The 18643-nt window shown below is 38.9% G+C and overlaps 1 protein-coding gene across 1 annotated transcript in view; it reads right to left on the bottom strand.

Annotated features, from left to right (window-relative positions):
* Positions 1 to 996: 996 nt before the first annotated feature.
* The window catches only part of LOC110256686 (uncharacterized), a 237477-nt gene continuing 219830 nt past the window's right edge, over positions 997 to 18643 (bottom strand). Inside the window, exon 6 of the mRNA XM_084997472.1 lies at positions 997 to 1265. Within this exon, the coding sequence (XP_084853598.1) occupies positions 1145 to 1265 (121 nt within the window). The 3' untranslated portion in view covers positions 997 to 1144. The remainder of the gene's footprint in view (positions 1266 to 18643) is intronic.

Raw genomic sequence — 18643 nt, 5'->3', positions numbered from 1 at the left:
AGAGTTTGCATTTTTCTCCAAGGATATTTTTGAAATCTCTAAAGGACCATATGTATTATGATCCAGAGGTTGCCATGGAAATAAGGTATTCAAAACAACAAACAATAAGTTATCTATAATGTATTCACAAGGCATGTATAACTACCACATTTCACTTTCATGCTTTTAGTAATTTAGTCATAGTTCCTTCTAAAATTCAACTTTTAATCTCCTGATTTATTTTTTGTAATTAACACTAAATTTGGGTCTTGGGCTAACTGCTTTTTCTGATTTTGTGTTCTTTAGTTGATCCTAAGTTATTTTCCATGTGAGAAAGGACAGGACAATAAATTCTGTGCAAATTGAATTTACAAAGTAAGTCCTTATTTGTAATTTTATTTTATTAATAATTATATATATCCTTTGCATGGACTGAAGTGCTTTTACAACTGTTTTTTTTTTTTTTTTTTTTTTTTTTTGTCTTTTGTCTTTTTTGTTGTTGTTGTTGTTGCTATTTCTTGGGCCGCTCCCGCGGCATATGGAGGTTCCCAGGCTAGGGGTTGAATCGGAGCTATGCCAGAACCACAGCAACGCGGGATCCGAGCCGCGTCTGCAACCTATACCACAGCTCACGGCAACGCCAGATCGTTAACCCACTGAGCAAGGGCAGGGACCGAACCCGCAACCTCATGGTTCCTAGTCGGATTCGTTAACCACTGCGCCACGACGGGAACTCCTGTTTTTTTTTTTTTTTTTTTTTAATCAGTCTCCTGAATAAGGAAAATGCTTCAGAAATCATTATTTGATGTTTTGATACAGCAACAGATAGTCATTTCTAGGTAAGTGCACCAACACAATAATAATACGCCTGGCTTTTAATTCCTAAGGGCTTCTAACCCAGCCTCTAAATATGCTTTCTCCTCTCTGAAAATATCTGGCTCAACATATTGTTTGTATATTTTATACATTAATATTCATATATATTTCAATTATATAAAGTTATACTATAAATGGCTACAGAAGAATGGTAATAAAAATGATTTGGTTTAAATGATTCTGTGGCTAATTGATCATTGTCATGAAATTCATGGGCCAGCTACTAAAATGTGACTTAGTCTGTAAGCAGGAAGTGATTCAGTTCAGATGACCTGAGTGTGGCCATGAATCAGCACAGGGGAGGTTCTGGAGCTTTCCCTGCTTCCTCAGACCCCAGCCTGGTCACAGTTCTGATGGGGGGCACTCTTGATTCAGGGTGAGCCACACCCCTCTGAGGAAGCGTCCTGCACCTGTGGAAATGTTCCAGAGTGACAATGCTTTAGGGAAAAGAAAATACCCAGAAATTTTTGGATTAGTAGACACTGGATCTGAATTTGAGTGGCAGTACAATATTAGAGCTTTTATCTTTAAAAGTATTTAGATGGACTTAACATTGCTTAGTTTAAAATTTGGTTGACGTCTAAACTCTAAGTACCTATTCACATAATATCAATCATTCCATCCTCTTACACTTTTTAAATGAACACATACCTACCAGCATAGCCTATAAATTGAATCATATGGTTATATTTTATTAGCAGGAATTCATTTTATTAGTTCTGTCAAACTACACCTTTCAAAAAATCAAAAACAGGGCTTCTGGAGTCTTCCTAGGGTGTAGAAAGCTTCAGGGAGCCTCTTGCCCACACTAACAATGAGGAAAAACACTTCTAAAAATAACTTTCTGTATTTTAAAAATAAGCCCATCAGAGAGCAGTATCCCAAGACTGCCAAATATTCTGAAATCTAGGGACCCTCAGGGTGAGGTGTCACCTCTGGCTCATGCATGGTGAGCGGGGGAAGGAGGACTTGGCCTCCATGCAGACCAGAGAAGAATTAAAAAAACAATGTAAAGAATTGCTAATCACCAAATGGTGACCAGCATCAAGGAGAGAACCCTAAGGACCTCAAACACTAGTTCTGCTGACCTCACTGGGTGCATGTGGGAAAGATCAGAAACAGGGCAGTATCTGAGCAGTTCTGGGGGGAAAAAAAAAGATTTTCAATGCAGAATTCCATATTCAGGCAAACATTAAATATAATCTGGCAGTAAAGACATTTTATAAAGAACAAAATGGCCCTCCTTTGCACCTTTTAAAAGTGGCGGCTGGAGAAAATGTTTTATAAAAATGGAGGCCAAAGAGTCTAAAAATGTGGAAAACAAATGTCCAGCTAACAGGAAAAAGAAAATTCACAGGCCAGCATAGAGATCAAGAAGCAGAGTTTTTTTAAGGCTCGCACCTGAGGCACATGGAGGTTCCCAGGCTAGGGGTCTAATCGGAGCTATAGCTGCCAGCCTACACCACAGCTACAGCAACATCAGATCTGAGCCACATCTGCGACCTACACCACAGCTCATGGCATCGCCAGATCCTTAACCTACTGAAGCAAGGCCAGGGAGCGAACCCACAACCTCATGGTTCCTAGTCAGATATGTTTCCACTGCGCCATGATGGGAACTCCAAGAAGTAGAGTTAATCAAGCATTCCTGGCAACCGAACAAAAACAAAACTGGTTTTCATATTTAAAAGAAAATTATGCTATAAGAGTTTGGGAGCAAATTAGTGATAAATGCATATAAACTAAGCAAATATTTTTTAAGACATTTATTAACTGAAGGGAGAAAAATATGTTGTAGAGAGCAAATGAAATTAGAAAATGCATTATGGCATAGCTGAAAATAGTGTTTACATATTAGGTTTTGTCAATATTGAATACTGACTTAACCCAATATAGATTAGTCCCATCATTGATGATGGGGAAGCGAGTGTGAGGTATGGGCTGTGGTAGGAGTAGGCTAAACCCCCACTGTTCCCAGTAAAATGTCAGTAGATAAGATGTGAAACTTAGCAGTATTTGCAGATATTTAGAAGAATGGAAGCAAATACCATGATAAACGGGTGACAGAGTAGAAAATAATATTCTCTGAAGAGTAGAATTTCTTTATGAAGAATGGCGAGAAAGTAGGTGCTATTCATTTTTATTAGCATCTATAACTATAAATAGTTTTAGTAAAATTAAATTGAAAAAAAAATGAGGAAGAAATGGGGCTTCTTTGATGGACTCAGCAGTTGAAGTTCTGGCCATAAGTTGGGAAGAGGAGAACATTTCTTCTGCCAGCTGCCTGAATGGTGCCAACCTCTCCACCTTCTGGTGGAGTTTGCAACTTCTCCTCCAGCCTGTCTGGGAGGAGAAGTTGCAAACGTAATTCACCAGAACTTGAGATATAGATTGGATACAGTTTCAGTAGTGGGCAGAAACACTGACCCTAGGGCTTAGCGTTGGTCCTACCCATTTTATGCTACTTCAGACTTCACTGAGATAAACATAAGTGCACCTGGGCAAGACCAGATGGGGCTTGTCCTGCATGTGGACTGGTCCCCCCACCTCCCTGAGGAGGGTCAAACTGCCGACTGCCCCAGAGTCTCCAGGGTTATGCATACAACACCACTGTTAAGTATTCGGTTTACAATTTAGCTTAGTTTTTCTTTCAGAAATTCTCTAAAGTTAGCATTAAATGGTTCCCCATTTTTTTAAAACCTATTTGGCAATTATTATTTGCATAACTCTAAAGCAAAACCCCCACAGATAGGAGGAGTACACACATGTTTTAGACAGCAATATCTAAATGAAAACCTAGTATGTGGCTACCACTTGTCTCAGCAAATGAGGCTTTTGGACTTTCTTAGTTTCAGCATGCAGAGAAAACCCTTTTTCATATAGAAAAAGACTTAAAAATAACTTTCATTTCTCTCCATTTTCCCTATTATCCATTGTTCTTTCTCCCTATCTTTCTATATCTTGGTTTCCTTCCTTCCCAGTTCTATATAAAATTTCAAAATATACTTCCATTCACTTATTTTGGAAATGTGAAGGACAGTATAGTCAGCTATCCTCTTTTCAATAGTAGAATCCCTTGCTATCAAATAATGATTGCTGTTTACTTTTCCATCAATTGAAACTTAGGTGAGAAGAATGTTAAGACTTTACTACATAGTATATCACCTGTAACATGCAGGTTTTACATTGACAAGAACACTTGTTAGAACATGCGTATGAGGGTTGCATGTACACTTATATCAGTGTGCTTGCCTGTACAATTTTTGCTGAGCAGATTAGCTGAATTTTTAAAAATACAAGTTCCAAATCCCTACCTCCAAAGTCAATCACACATTTATAAAATGTTCACATATATGTACTAGGATGGCTTTATTTTGAGGTCTAACCGATATGTTAATTAGTATGTGTCGCTAAGTCTCCAGTTGGTCTATTAACATCTAATTTAATTTCAGTTGAAATGCAAATAAGATGTGGAACATGATGCATTTTTGTTGAATTTTGTGGTTTGAGGCAATGCCTCTTCAGATCACTAATCTAGTCCTTCTGCCTTTTTAAATCATGACTAAAACATGGCCTAGGTAAGGATATTTCCCAAGGGACTTACAGATTGGTAAAGATGAGTTTGATTAGGAGCTCATTACAAGGGAAATTAAAAATTGATTCTCAAGATAGACCTTAAAATAAGAACTGCAAAAGAGGGAATACCATTAAGGAAAGTTATAATCTATGTTTTCAGTTAATCTTTCACTGAATACGTTTTTTTCCTTAACAGTTACTTCAAACTTCTTAACAGATTTTACCTTTATTTAAAGCTACTAAAAATATCAGTGTCCTAATTATGTGACTCTTATGCTCAGGAAAATTGTCCAAAATGTACAGTAATACTTCCCCCTGGCTCATATTATAATCAAAGCAGCACAGAGTAGCAACGTCACAAGAGACTTTGCTTCCCCACAAGCAGGGCAACTAACAATTCTTCACAGACAAAATGCCACCATGAAAACCCTAGAACAGAGGAGGGTGGTGAGGCTGAAGAGGCTCTTGGACCAGACCCCAGATGAACAGCATAAGGTAAGAGGAGCAGCTACACTGACCACATGGCACAGAGAACTCTGGTGGCAGTTGGGGCGGGGCGGGGGGGGGGTTTCATCTGGACCCCAGCACTGTGGCCACTTCTCAGGAGGCTCACTCCAATCTCACCTCACTGAGATCATGGGGGAGTCTGCATGGCTTTACCCAAGAGTGAATTGTGACAGAGAAAGAGGGCCCTCGCATCACCAGTCCTAGGACCTGTGCAGAAGAAGTTTCGACCTGTGGAGCCCAAGTCAAAGTCCCATCCAGAGCCTTTGTGCACCTGCAGATCCAAGAAGGTGCAGTCTGGCTGGGCCATCCAGGGCTATAGGTCTACCTGATTTGTGAACTTAAATAGCTTCAGCAGACGTGGAGCCTGGTCTGCCACTACTGAGTGTGGCCACACCAATCTGGAAGCCAGGCCTGCACATCTGGGAAGGTGCCTAGCCAGCAGCACTGCCCCAGAGCCAGGAAGGGGGGCATGTTCTGCTTGAGTCAAGACCCCAAAGAGGCTTTATGTTCTTGGAGCTATTTCTTCAGGCCAGCCAGCCAGGGGAGTGAGTCCTAAAACCCCCCATAGCTCCAGCCTCTTTGATGAGAAAGTCTTGACAGCCTTGGGGCCTGTTCCCCTCACCCCAACTCCCTACAGATTAGAGAAGCTCATCTACACTAATAAACCTTCCCAATTCATAATTGCTTGCTTCTAACTGTGGCCTTTTCTGCCTAGAGAAGTTTCTTCAGCATTTGATATCATTTCATGTTCTTTTAGAATTTGATGACTAACTTTTGTGTTGTGTTTTGTGTTGGATTCATTTTTCTTTTTTGTATTTTTTTTAAATAATGGCATTTGCAGCAATATGAGTGGACCAAAGGATTATCCTACTAAGTGAGGTAAGCCAGACAAAGACAAATATATGATATCACTATATGTGGAATAAAAAGATAGAAATGAATTACATATAAAACAGAAATAGGTCCACAGTAGTAGAAGACAAACAATGGTTACCAAATGTGAGAGGCATGGGAGGGATAAATTAGGAGTTTGGGATTAACATATATGCACTACTATATATAATTAACCAATCAGGACCTACTTATAGCACAGGGAATTATACCCTATGTTTTGTAATAACATATAAGGGAAAAAAATCCAAAAAAAAAAAAAAGTATGTATAACTGAATCACTTTGCTATACTCCTGAGACTAATAACAACATTGCAAATGAACTATACTTCACCTTAAAAAAGGAATTGCCAAAAAATTTAAAATGTGTTCAATATAATCATAACCGTAATAACCTGTTATTGGACATACAATGTATCAATAAACTAATATGAGAAGAGGAAGAGAAGTAAAAGTGTAAACTATAGGAATGCTAACAAAGTTATCACTTTAAAAGTGATGCTGTGGTTTTAAGATTTTTCATAAGCCTTATGATAGCCACAAGTGAAAAACCTATAGTGCTAATGCAAAAGATATTGATAAAACAATTTGAAGCTTGTTGAAACTAAAAGTAATCAAATGACAAAAGAATTAAGCAAGGTTAGAAGCAGGGAATGACTATACAACCAAAACAAGGAACAGAATGACACTACCAAGTCTTGACCTAACATTATTTTAAATTTACATGGATTAAATTCTCCAACCAAAAGATAGAGATTGAATGGATTAAAAACAAGATCCAATAATATTCTGACTACAAAGGAGACTCATACTAGCTTTAAAGATGCACTTGACCCAAGAGTGAAGAGATGGAAATATAGTTCAAGCAAAGGATAACCAAAAAACCCTTAAGAAGAAATGGAAGATTATTACAGAATGATAAAGGGGTCTGTATACATCAAGAAGATTTAACAAATGGAAATGTTTGATAAGTGCACATAACACATAAAGAAAATAATAACAGAAATTAAAAGGATAAACAGTTAATAGAATAATAGTTGGGGGCTTTAATAAACTCACTTAAACATGGGTAGATCAGAGAATCAATAAGGCAATTGTTGACTTGAACAATATATATCAAATTGATCTTACATTTATGGAATATTCTATTCAATGAAAGCAGAATATATATTCTTTTCAAGTCCACATAAAACATATTCTAGGATGGATCATATATTAGGTTAGTGTCTCAAATTCAAGAACGTTGAAGTCATACCAAGTACCTTCTTTAACCACAATGGAATAAAACTAAAAAGGATGACAACTGGAAAACTAATGCGTATGTGGAAACTAAACAAATCTAAACACTCAATGGATGAAAGAAATTAAAAAGGAAATAAAAATATCTTGAATTAAATAAATACAGAAACACGTATTTGAGATGTAATAAAAGCAGTTCTAACAGGAAGTTCATGGTATAAAAAAAATCAAGAAAATAAGGGATCTTAAATAACCTCACATTACAGCTCAAGGAACTAGGCAAAAAAAAGGAAACTAAATTAGCAGAAGGGACAAAAGAATAAAGATAAGAGCAAAAATAAATGAAATAGAGAAGATTAACATAACTAAAAGCTGGCTCTTTGAAAAGATAAGCAAAATGAACAAACTTTAAGCTAGTCTAACCCTGGAAGGAGGACCCAAATAGCAAAGCTATACATGAAGGAGAAATCCCTACAACTAACAGAATAGAAATAAAAGATCATAACAGGATACTATGGAGGATTAAGTGCCAACAACTGGTCAATTTAGAAGAGAGAAAGTCTTAGAAACATACAATATCAAGATCAAAAACAAATGGGAAATCAGAAGAGACCAATTACAAGTAAGACTGAATCAGTATCCAGAAACCTCCCAAAGAAGAAAGCCCAAAAGTAAAATTGCTAGACCCTATTCAACATACTACTGGAAGTTCTAGCCAGAGCAATCAAGCAAGAAAAACAAATGCTAGAATTGGAAATAATGAGGAAAATTCTGTATGGTTGCCGAAGACATGATTTCATAAGGAGAAAACTATAAATACCACCCAAAAGTATTAGATCTAATCAACTTCACTAAAGTTTGAGAATTCAAAATTAACATACAGAGAAGAGGACAAGATGGCAGAGGAGTAGGGGGACACGCTCGCCCTCTCCCACAAACACAACAAAAAAAGCACATCTACAGAAGAAATGACTCGCACAGAACAGCAACCAATCGCTGGCAGAGGAACCTAAACTCCAATAACGGCAAGAAGTTCGTGACATTACTGGGCACTATGGGAGAAAAGAGGAGAGTGAGAGAAGGTGAATCTGAGCGGGACGGGCACTCCCGAAAGGGAACTGCGGAGGAGAAAGGGATCCCGCACCCTGGAAAGTCACCTACCGGGGGAAAGATCAAATGAACCGGAGGAATCTCCAGATGCAGAGAAGAGTGTAGCAGTAAGTTGGAGTACGGAAAAAACGATCAAGAACCCAATGGACCATCTGAACTACGGGCACAGTCACCAAAAATTGAGATGCCTGGTTGAGGGGCTGGGCACTGAATCCTCGGCTCCAGAGGTTAGTCCCCGGGAAAGGGCCGGGGGACGCCTGGGTGGGGGCTGGGCACCGAGACCTCGGCTCCAGATATTAGTCCCCGGACTAGGGGGGAGGGGCAGAGAGGAAACTGCTTGGGAGGTCTCTAAACCATTTGACGGGGCAGAGACTGCCTGGGAGACTAGAAAACAAAGCTGTCCCAGAAGAAGGGAGCAATACTCCAGGGGCGGGGAAGTGGAAAGCCACATCAGAGGGAACCTGGGAGAAGAGCCTGGTCTGCGCCCGTGCTGGGGAGGGGAGAAAAGAAGGGGTGAGTCCCCATAGAATACCCCCCACGCCACAGCAAGCTTACAGGCCCGCTAGCTAGCTGAAAGCTGTGCTTCCCAGTGCATTCCCTCCCCCCACCCCCGCCATGCCCTACGCTCTCATGACCTGGGGCTGCCTGCCATCCAGGAGGGCTGGCCTCAACAATTGCCTGAAGCCTACCACCGCAGGGGCTCTCCCTGCACAGGCCTGCTTGCCCTTTGGAGGGGCTACACTTCGGCAGAGCAGCACCAAACACCACCAGCCCCCTAGAAAAGGCCTGCAGCCCAGAAAAGCTAGAACAAGCTTAGCCAGGCTGTGAATAGATCGGCCTAATTCTCGGACGGTTTTTCTGAGTTGGGTTGCCCCGGGGAGGAGCCTCTTGGGTTTCCAACGGCCCTGCTACCCGCCCAAGCCCCCAGGGGATGCTCTAGTGGACCAGCTGCATAGGACTGCCAGCTCCAGGCAGGACCCCCTGCAGCCCAGAAAAGCTGCAACAAGCCTGGCCGAGTCGGGAAAAGATCTCAGATGGTTTTTCTGAGTTGGGCTGCCCTAGGGAGGAGCCTTTTGGGTCTCCAATGGCCCTGCTACCCGCCCAAGCCACCAGGGGGTGCCCCACTCCCGTGAAATAACTGCTCAGCACCACCAGCCCCCTGGAAGAGCCCCTGCAGCCCAGAAAAGCTGCAACAAGCTTGGCCAGATTGTGAAAAGATCCACCTACATTCTCAGGCTGTCCTTCTGAGTTGGGCTGCCCTAGGGAAGAGCCTCTTAGGTTCTCAGTGACCCAGATAGCTGCTCCAGCCCCCAGGGGGTGATGCACCCCTGAAGAGCAGCTGCCCAACACTGCCAACCCCCTGCAAGAACCCCACAGCCTAAAAACACCAGAGCAAGCTCTGCATGACCATGTGAAATCTGCTACCATTGTGGTGTGGACCTCCCAGTCCTGTCTGCACTCAGGAAGTCCTCCTTTGCTTCAAAGAAACACTGTTAGCCCCATAAACACTCCAGAAAAGCCACACTGCCTCAAGAAAGATTGACCAAATATTCCACGGCAGTGACAAGGCAAACACTGCCCGATAATGGAGAGTACAACTCCCTCAGGAGAAAGAAAACAACAAGCAAGATGAAGAAGCTGAGAAACCACGCCCAGTCAAACCAACAGGAGAACTCACCTAAAACAGTCAACAATGAAACAGATCTCTGCAGTCAGACAGACCTGGAGTTCAAAGGAGAAATAGTGAAAATACTGAAGGAATTAAGAGAAGATATGAACAGTAATGCAGACACCCTCAGAAAGGAACTAGAAAATATAAGGAGGAGCCAAGAAAAACTAGAACATTCATTTGCAGAGATGCAAACTGAACTAAGGGCAGTAAAAACCAGAATGAATAATGCAGAAGAACGAATCAGTAATATGAAAGATAGAATAATGGAAATCACTCAATCTGGTCAACAGACAGAAAACCGAATCAAAAAACTGGAAAGCAATGTAAGAGACCTATGGGATAATATAAAGTGGGCCAATCTACGCATAATAGGAATTCCAGAAGGAGTAGAAAAAGATAAGGGAATGGAAAATATACTTGAAGAAATTATCGATGGAAACTTCCCAAGTCTAAAGGATACTGGATTCAAGATACAAGAAGCACAGAAGGCCCCAAACAAACTGAACCCAAACAGACCCACACCAAGACACATCATAATAAAAATGGCAAAAGTTAGTGATAAAGAGAGGATCCTAAAGGCAGCAAGAGAAAAACAGAATGTTACCTACAAGGGAACCCCCATAAGAATATCAGCTGATTTCTCTACAGAAACACTACAGGCCAGGAGGGAATGGCAAGAGATATTTAAAGTGCTAAAAGGAAAAAATATGCAACCTAGAATACTTTATCCAGCAAGAATATCATTTAAAATAGAAGGGGAAATAAAAATTTTTCCCAACAAACAAAAACTTAAAGAATACAGCAACACAAAACCCAGGTTAAAGGAAATATTGAAAGGGCTTCTCTAAACCAAAAAGAAAGGAAGGAAAGGGAAGAAAAAAGAAAAGAAAAAAAAAAAGAAGAAGAAGAAGAAGAGGAAGAACTAGGACTGAGGAAACCACAAGCAGAGAGCAGTCACTCAAATAAGCCAGCATACAGATTTAATCATGAACATGCTTCAAACAAAATAAAATTAAAAAGAAAAAAATAAAAAAAGAGTCATCAAAACCATAAAATGTGGGCAAGGGATGTTAGGAGGTAAATAACCCTTTTTGTTTGTATGTATGTCTCTCTTCTTAATTTTAATATAGTAATGAAGTGTTTGAACTTACAGGACTATCAGGCTAAAACACACAATTATGGGAAGGGGTTAGCATACTTAAAAAACAGGGCAACCACAAGCCAAAAGCAAATATTGCATTGGCAAAAAGTGAAAAAAAAATACACTCAAGCAGATAATAACAGGAGACCCTCCAACCAAAAAAAAAAAAAAAAAAAGAAAGGAAGAATGGAGAACCATAGAATCAACTGGAACACGAGGATCAAATGGCAATAAATAATCATCTATCAATTATCACCTTAAATGTCAATGGACTGAATGCCCCAATCAAAAGACACAGAGTGGCTGAGTGGATAAAAAGGCAAAAACCTTCAATATGCTGCCTACAAGAAACTCACCTTAGGACAAAAGATACATATAGATTGAAAGTGAAAGGGTGGGGAAAAATATTTCACGCCAATAGACATGACAGAAAAGCAGGAGTTGCAACGCTCATATCAGACAAAATAGACTTTAAAACAAAAGACATAAAGAAAGACAAAGAAGGACACTATTTAATGATTAAGGGATCCATCCAAGGAGAGGATGTTACTATCGTCAACATATATGCCCCAAATATAGGAGCACCCAGATACATACAACAAATATTAACAGACATAAAGGGAGATATTGATGAGAATACAATCATAGTAGGAGACCTAAATACCCCCCTCACATCAATGGACAGATCCTCTAGACAGAAAACCAATAAAGCAACAGAGATCCTAAAGGAAACAATAGAAACGTTAGACTTAATTGATATCTTCAGGACACTACATCCAAAAAAATCAGAATACACATTCTTCTCAAATGCTCATGGAACATTCTCAAGAATCGACCACATATTGGGACACAAAGTGAATCTCAATAAATTTAGGAGCATAGAAATTATCTCAAGTATCCTCTCTGACCACAATGCCATGAAATTAGAAATCAACCATGGGAAAAGCAAAGAGAAAAAACCTACTCCATGGAGACTAAACAACATGCTACTAAAAAACCAATGGGTCAATGAGGAAATCAAGAAGGAAATTAAAAACTACCTTGAAACAAATGATAATGAAGACACAACCTCTCAAAATCTATGGGATGCTGCGAAAGCAGTGCTCAGAGGGAAATTTATAGCAATACAGGCTTTTCTCAAAAAAGAAGAAAGATCCGAAATTGACAACTTAACCCTCCACCTAAACGAATTAGAAAAAGAAGAACAAAAAAGTCCTAAAGTCAGCAGAAGGAAGGAAATTATAAAGATCAAAGAAGAAATCCATAAAATAGAGACTCAAAAAACAATAGAGAAAATTAATAAAACCAAGAGCTGGTTCTTTGTAAAGGTGAACAAAATTGACAAACCCCTGGCCAGACTCACTAAAAAGAGGAGAGAAAGAACCCAAATCACCAAAATTATAAATGAAAAAGGAGAAATCACAACGGATACAGCAGAAATACAAAAAACCATACGAAAATACTATGAACAACTGTATGGCAACAAGTTTGACAATCTGGAAGAAATGGACAATTTTCTAGAATCTTACAGCCTGCCAAAACTGAATCAAGCAGAAACAGACCAACTGAACAGACCGATCACTAGAAATGAAATTGAAGAGGTCATAAAATCACTCCCTACAAATAAAAGTCCAGGACCAGATGGCTTCACAGGTGAATTCTATCAAACATATAAAGAGGAATTGGTGCCCATCCTCCTTAAACTCTTTCAAAAGGTTGAAGAAGAAGGAACACTCCCAAAGACATTCTATGAGGCCACCATCACCCTCATTCCAAAACCAGACAGAGATACCACCAAAAAAGAAAATTATCGCCCAATATCATTGATGAATATAGATGCAAAAATTCTCAACAATATCTTAGCCAACCGAATCCAACAACATACCAAAAAAATTATACACCATGACCAGGTTGGGTTCATCCCAGGTTCACAAGGATGGTTCAACATACGCAAATCAATCAGCATCATACACCACATTAACAAAACAAAAGTCAAAAATCATATGATCATCTCAATAGATGCAGAAAAAGCATTTGACAAAGTTCAACATCCATTCATGATCAAGACCCTCGCCAAAATGGGTGTAGAGGGAACATTCCTGAATATCATCAAAGCCATTTATGATAAACCCACAGCAAATATAATCCTCAATGGGGAAAAACTGAAAGCCTTCTCACTCAAATCTGGAACAAGACAGGGATGCCCACTCTCACCACTGCTCTTCAACATCGTTTTGGAAGTCTTAGCCACAGCAATTAGACAAACAAAAGAAATAAAAGGCATCCATATAGGAAGAGAAGAGATCAAACTGTCACTGTATGCAGATGACATGATTCTATACCTAGAAAACCCTAAGGACTCAACCCCAAAACTCCTTGAACTGATTAATAAATTCAGCAAAGTGGCAGGATATAAGATTAACATTCAGAAGTCAGTTGCATTTCTGTATACCAGCAATGAAACATTAGAAAAGGAATACAAAAATACAGTACCTTTTAAAATTGTACCTCACAAAATCAAATACCTCGGAATACACCTGACCAAAGAGGTAAAGGACCTATATGCCGAGAACTATAAAACTTTAATCAACGAAATCAAAGAAGGTGTAAAGAAGTGGAAAGATATTCCATGTTCCTGGATTGGAAAAAATCAATATTGTGAAAATGGCCATCCTACCCAAAGCAATCTACAGATTCAATGCAATCCCTATCAAATTACCCATGACATTTTTCACAGAACTAGAACAAACAATCCAAACATTTATATGGAACAACAAAAGACCCAGAATCACCAAAGCAATCCTGAGAAACAAAAACCAAGCAGGAGGCATAACTCTCCCAGACTTCAAGAAATACTACAAAGCCACAGTCATCAAAACAGTGTGGTACTGGTATCAAAACAGACAGACAGACCAATGGAACAGAATAGAGAATCCGGAAATTAACCCTGACACCTATGGTCAATTAATCTTTGACAAAGGAGGCAAGAACATAAAATGGGAAAAGGAAAGTCTATTCAGCAAGCATTGCTGGGAAACCTGGACAGCAGTATGCAAAGCAATGAAACTAGAACACACCCTCACACCATGCACAAAAATAAACTCCAAATGGCTGAAAGACTTAAATATACGACAGGACACCATCAAACTCCTAGAAGAAAACATAGGCAAAACACTCTCTGACATCCACATCATGAATATTTTCTCAGGTCAGTCTCCCAAAGCAATAGAAATTAGAGCAAAAATAAACCCATGGGACCTCATCAAACTGAAAAGCTTTTTTGCACAGCAAAGGAAACCCAAAAGAAAACAAAAAGACAACTTACAGAATGGGAGAAAACAGTTTCAAATGATGCAACTGACAAGGGCTTAATCTCTAGAATATATAAACAACTTATACAACTCAACAGCAAAAAAGCCAATCAATCAATGGAAAAATGGGCAAAAGACCTGAATAGACATTTCTCCAAAGAAGATATACAGATGGCCAACAAACACATGAAAAAATGCTCAACATCGCTGATTATTAGAGAAATGCAAATCAAAACTACCATGAGATACCACCTCACACCAGTCAGAATGGCCATTATTAATAAATCCACAAATAACAAATGCTGGAGGGGCTGTGGAGAAAAGGGAACCCTCCTGCACTGTTGGTGGGAATGTAAACTGGTACAGCCACTATGGAGAACAGTTTGGAGATACCTTAGAAATCTATACATAGAACTTCCATATGACCCCTCAATCCCACTCTTGGGCATATATCTGGACAAAACTCTACTTAAAAGAGACACATGCACCTGCATGTTCATTGCAGCACTATTCACAATAGCCAGGACATGGAAACAATCCAAATGTCCATCGACAGATGATTGGATTCGGAGGAAGTGGTATATATACACAATGGAATACTACTCAGCCATAAAAAGAATGACATAATGCCATTTGCAGCAACATGGATGGAACTAGAGAATCTCATACTGAGTGAAATGAGCCAGAAAGACAAAGACAAATACCATATGATATCACTTATAACTGGAATCTAATATCCAGCACAAATGAACATCTCCTCAGAAAAGAAAATCATGGACTTGGAGAAGAGACTTGTGGCTGCCTGATAGGAGCAGGAGAGAGTGGGAGGGATCGGGAGCTTGGGCTTATCAGACACAACCTAGAATAGATTTACAAGGAGATCCTGCTGAATAGCATTGAGAACTATGTCTAGATACTCATGTTGCAACAGAAGAAAGGGTGGGGGAAAAAACTGTAATTGTAATGTATACATCTAAGGATAACCTGACCCCCTTGCTGTACAGTGGGGAAAAACAAAACAAAACAAACAAAAATTAACATACAAAACAATAGAATTTCTAAATAACAACAAATTATCTCTGGGAAAGAATTAAAATGATCCCATTTATAATACATAAAATTAATACTTATGAATAAAGTTAGCTAATTAAAGGGAATGAAAGACTTGAATACTGAAAACTACAAGATATTGATTAAAGAAAGCACATATTAGTACTTTAAAAAAATGGTATGGACCAATGCAGATGTCACCATAAGAAACTGACAGAATTTTTTTTCTCCAAGAATCCAGACATTCTGATAAAAATTTTAGGTACCAGGCATTAAATAAATAGTTTTAAAAATAACATATTACTTTTGTTTTAGAGTTACCTCATAATAATAGCAATGCACTAGGACAATTTATTTTTAAAATTATAAAATGATTTATTTGAAAAAATATGCAAAGCTTGTGGCAAGTCAGGGTTCAACCATCGAAACAGAATGAATAGGACAGACTATTTGATTTCAAGTAATGGGCTTAACATAGTTGTTGGGTCTGACCGAGCTGCTCCCAGGTCCAAAGGGCAAGTGGTCAGAAAGGGAAAATCAGAGGCCAAGGTCCGAGATGTCCACAGGAACCCTTTATTTTCTTCATCTCAGGGAAGTGAACTTCAACAGGAGCAGTACGAATGAAGTCTGAAATATGGGCAACATTTGTGCATGCTCTTTGCAAGTTTGGCACAGAAAACTTACTTCACTATTGTTTTGGGAAATGAATTAAAATATTTAGAGAGGGAGCAGTAATTTTAATTTAGAGATAATACAACTGCTTATAAAGGAAATCATAGAATGTCCAGAAATACCTCTTTGAAATAACATATGAATTTAGCAAGGTCGTAGGATATAAAATCAATATAAAAAGTAAATTGTAATTCTTGGGGTTTTTTTGGCTTTTTTTTTTTTTTTTTTGCCTTTTTCTAAGGCTGCTCTTGTGGCATATGGAGGTTCCCAGGCTAGGGGTCTAATTGGAGCTGTAGCCACCAGCCTAAGCCAGAGCCAGAGCAACATGGGACCCGAGCCGCGTCTGCAACCTGCACCACAGCTCACGGCAATGCCAGATCCTTAACCTGCTGAGTGAGGCCAGGGATCGAACCCTCAACCTCATGGTTCCTAGTCAGATTCGTTAACTACTTAGCCACGACGGGAACTCCACAAGTAAATCGTAATTCTATTTAATATCAATAAAATTGTAAATGAAATTAAAGCCATGTATATATAGTGATAATAACAAAATATTTACTGCTACACTTAACAAAATATATGTTAAGATTTTTACATTGAAAATTACATTTTTTAGAGAAATAAAAGAAACCAAAATACACTAAGAGATAGTGATGGTTTGGGACTAAAAGATTAAACATTGTTAAGTTGTTCCTTTCATTATTTTGATCTATAGATTTAATGGAATTCTAATAAAAATTCCAGATGTTTTTAAAGAAAATGACAGACTTCCATAGTTGATATGGAAATGCAAAGAACCTAGAAAGGCCAAACAATCTTAAGGAAAATGATGTTAGAGAGCTTTTACTACCTGATTTCAAGACTTGCTATAAATTCACAGCAATTAAGACAGTGTAGTCTTGTTGACAGTATAGACAAACAGATCAATAGAACATAAAACAATTGAGAAACCCATATATTTATGGCAAATTGAATTTTAACAAAGCTGCCAAGACAATTCAAAGTAGAATAAGTGTTTTTTTACAACTAGTTCTTCAACAACTGAAAATACAAAAACCAAACAATGAAAATATAAACTTCCATCCCATACAATACACACAAATTTGAGACAGAAGACCTAAATACAAAGGCTAAAACTTCAACATTTCTAGAAAAAAAAACTCTAGATAGTAAATTTATGTGTTGACATAGGCAAGGATTTCTTAGCAATAATACACAAAAAAAACTCCACCTAACTAAAAGACAAAACATTAATAAATTGGACCTTATCAAAAATACAAATTTTGGATCATAAAATATGTATTTTTTTCTTTTTTATGGCTACACCTTCAGCATATGGAAGTTCCCAGGCAAGGGGTCAAATCGAAGCTGCAGCTGGAGCCTACACCACAGCCACCGCCATGCCAGATCTCCTGCATCTGTGACCTACACCACAGCTTTCAGCAACCCTGGATCCTTAACTTACTGAGCTAGGCCAGGGATCAAACCCACATCCTCACGGACACTATGCTGTGTTCTTAACCTCCAGAGCCATAACAGGAACTCCAAAAAATATATATTATTGAAAAAATGGAAAGATCAGCCACAGAGTGAAAGGAAAGATTTGCAATTACTTTATCTGATAAATTTTCTTTATCCAAAATATATAAAGAACTCAGACAAATCAGTACTTGAAGAAGAAAGCCAAATAATATGGACAAAACTTAAGACTCTTTTCCAAAAGTAGGTATACAAATAGCCAAGAACCACATATAAAAACATCTCAACATTCTTAGTCATAGGGCAATGCATATGAAAACTATAAGGACCATTTCCAGCTGACTGAAATGACAACACCAAATGTCGGTGAGAATGGGATGTAAGGTGAACTCTCAAATGTTGTTACTGGGTATGAAAAGTCATACAACCTTTTTGAACAGTTGGGCATTTTCTTGTCATGTTAAAATTCACCCAAAGCCTATGACCCAGAGTATCTATCACCCAGTTTTAACCAAAAGAAATGAAAATATATATGCACAGAAAGATTTGCAAAAAATATTTCCGGAAGCTTCATTCATAATAGTCTCAAACAAGACACAAGTCAAAGACATAACCAAAGGAGAATGGATTTTTTTTTCAAAATGTGTTATAAATGTGACAGCAGCAAGATTGAGGGCTAGGAGGTCCCAGCAGTCCTGTTTCCCACAAAAACACAACATGACAGGAGTTCCTGTTATGGTTCAGCAGTAACAAACGTGACTAGTATCCATGAAGACACAGGTTTGACCCCTGGCCTTGCTCAGTGGGTTAAAGGATCTGGTGTAGCTATGAGCTGTGGTGTAGGTCAAAGATATGGCTAAGACCCTGAATTTCTGGGATCAGGCTACCCCTGCCCTGACTCCCACCCCCTGGATCCCAAGCCACATCTCTGACCTTTCATTGCTGAGACCATGGTGCCACTTCCCTGAACTCCACTCTCTAGGCATCAGGCCTTGGCTCTAACCACTCACTGCTGAGCTGCCCCTTGGCTTCAAGGATGTGGCTCTGGACTGTAACTGACAAGGATGTGTTGCCACTGGGTCCCCCCCTTCCCCAGCCAGAATCTCTGTGGTGAGTACCTGATCTCAAGGTACTGGTTTT

This window comes from Sus scrofa, chromosome 14 (assembly GCF_054392235.1).
Source record: "Sus scrofa isolate SSC_HxYL_T2T_F1_AM1 chromosome 14, Sscrofa_HxYL_maternal_Yorkshire_Landrace_v2.0, whole genome shotgun sequence".
NCBI classification, from domain to species: domain Eukaryota; kingdom Metazoa; phylum Chordata; class Mammalia; order Artiodactyla; family Suidae; genus Sus; species Sus scrofa.
Note: the sequence above shows the minus strand (reverse complement) of the source record. Positions and strands in the feature narration are given on the sequence as shown.